The 1,412-nt window shown below is 39.2% G+C and overlaps 1 protein-coding gene across 1 annotated transcript; it reads left to right on the plus strand.

Moving 5' to 3' along the window:
- Positions 1 to 54: 54 nt before the first annotated feature.
- Positions 55 to 1,412, plus strand: LOC112459532 (high mobility group protein HMGI-C-like). The gene is made up of 2 exons (XM_025023704.1): positions 55 to 571; positions 735 to 1,412. The coding sequence occupies exons 1-2, from the start codon at positions 350 to 352 to the stop codon at positions 864 to 866; spliced, it is 354 nt and encodes a 117-aa protein (XP_024879472.1). The 5' UTR covers positions 55 to 349; the 3' UTR covers positions 867 to 1,412.

Below are 1,412 nucleotides of genomic sequence, written 5' to 3' on the forward strand. Positions count from 1 at the left end.
ACTTATTTTATTATATTTTTATTTATTTATTTTCTTTATTACCGACATACGGCACAAGATTTTTTTTACGGCATGAGATTTTGCGTATTAAAGAAATATCCGCGAGAGTTAAGGACATGTTCAAGGACTCGATGGAAAAACCATCGGGTAACGTATTTATTTTCGCGCTAGCCGCACAACATACACGCGTGTATACACAGATGACTCGGAACTCTTTGTATTGTATTAGTTAGCGCTGTTCGTGGCTCATCTTGTTGGGGACGACACGATCTGAAAAAGAGACCAGGAAACGGATTCAGAGAGATAATCGATATCGATTTGACTTTTACAGTGAAACAGGACAATAAATATGTCAGACGATAATTCGCCCGTGGTGGAGGAGCAAAAAAAGAAGAGGGGCAGGCCGGCTAAGGCGGACAAGAACGCTGTTAAGGAGCCCAAAAAGAGGGGTAGACCCGCCGCGGAAAAGAATAACGCGGTACGCGCCGCCAAGTCTGACAATGAGGATGACGCACCACCTGGACCTGTTAAAAAAGGAAGGGGTAGACCCAAGGGATCCCACAAGAAGAAGGTACGGGGCGCTTGAAACGTCTGTAAAAATTGTGTATACATTTTCATGAATTTAGAAGAAAAATCTTAATCGAGCTGTAAACTGTTGTATCGCTCTACTTAATCTTAATGGTTAATAATTTATTTTGAAAAAAAAAAAAACGGGAATATTGTTGAACTTACAGCAAGGACCACCAAAAGGCACAACTACTTCGTCACGTGGCCGTGGCAGACCGAAAAAGACAGAAGAGAAACCCGAGCTCACTGGTGAGGATGAAGACGAGCAAGAAGAGGAGGAGGAAGAGGAGGAGAATTGAAGCATCCCGAGATGCAATAGAGGAGGACGAAACTAACACAGCTGACTTATCCTTCGAAGATTTTTAAATAGAAAATTGAATTCAATTTAATCATTTCAAGATTTACTTTTCTTTCATTTTAACCCGGTTAACTTTTGAGCGAGTGATGAAACGGTGGACATTGTTCTCGCCGATCACCGGAGTTTTCTGTGGAACTCCGGTTCCCGGTGCGCATTGCCACCCACTGATAAATTAAAAAAGAAACGTTGGATGCAAAAGTTGTGTTACAAATTTATTAAGTTCTTTATATTTACTCGACATCACTACTATTAATGATAAATGAAATCATACTTTTAAGTACTACGTACGTGTAACCTTCTTTAACAGTAAAAGACTGGATTAAAATGCAGATCTCAAAACTTTTTTTTCACTTGCCCGAGAAATGAGGTTTGATAAACTTTTTTTTAATTAAAAAAAACTTAACGCAGTATAGAATATTGTGTCACATGTTTGCTACCTCCTTTTCTCCTTCATCTACATATTACGCGATTCATGAAGCAAAAAAAA

Source organism: Temnothorax curvispinosus, unplaced genomic scaffold (genome assembly GCF_003070985.1).
Source record: "Temnothorax curvispinosus isolate PA1 unplaced genomic scaffold, ASM307098v1 QBEX01009890.1, whole genome shotgun sequence".
In the NCBI taxonomy this organism is placed as follows: Eukaryota; Metazoa; Arthropoda; class Insecta; order Hymenoptera; family Formicidae; genus Temnothorax; species Temnothorax curvispinosus.

Excerpts from the sequence above, each read along its gene's own strand:
- LOC112459532 (XM_025023704.1), top strand. The coding sequence starts at position 350 with ATGTCAGACGATAATTCGCCCGTGGTGGAGGAGCAAAAAAAGAAGAGG. Across the intron at positions 572-734 it reads AGGGATCCCACAAGAAGAAG|CAAGGACCACCAAAAGGCAC; the intron begins GTACGGGGCGCT and ends TTGAACTTACAG.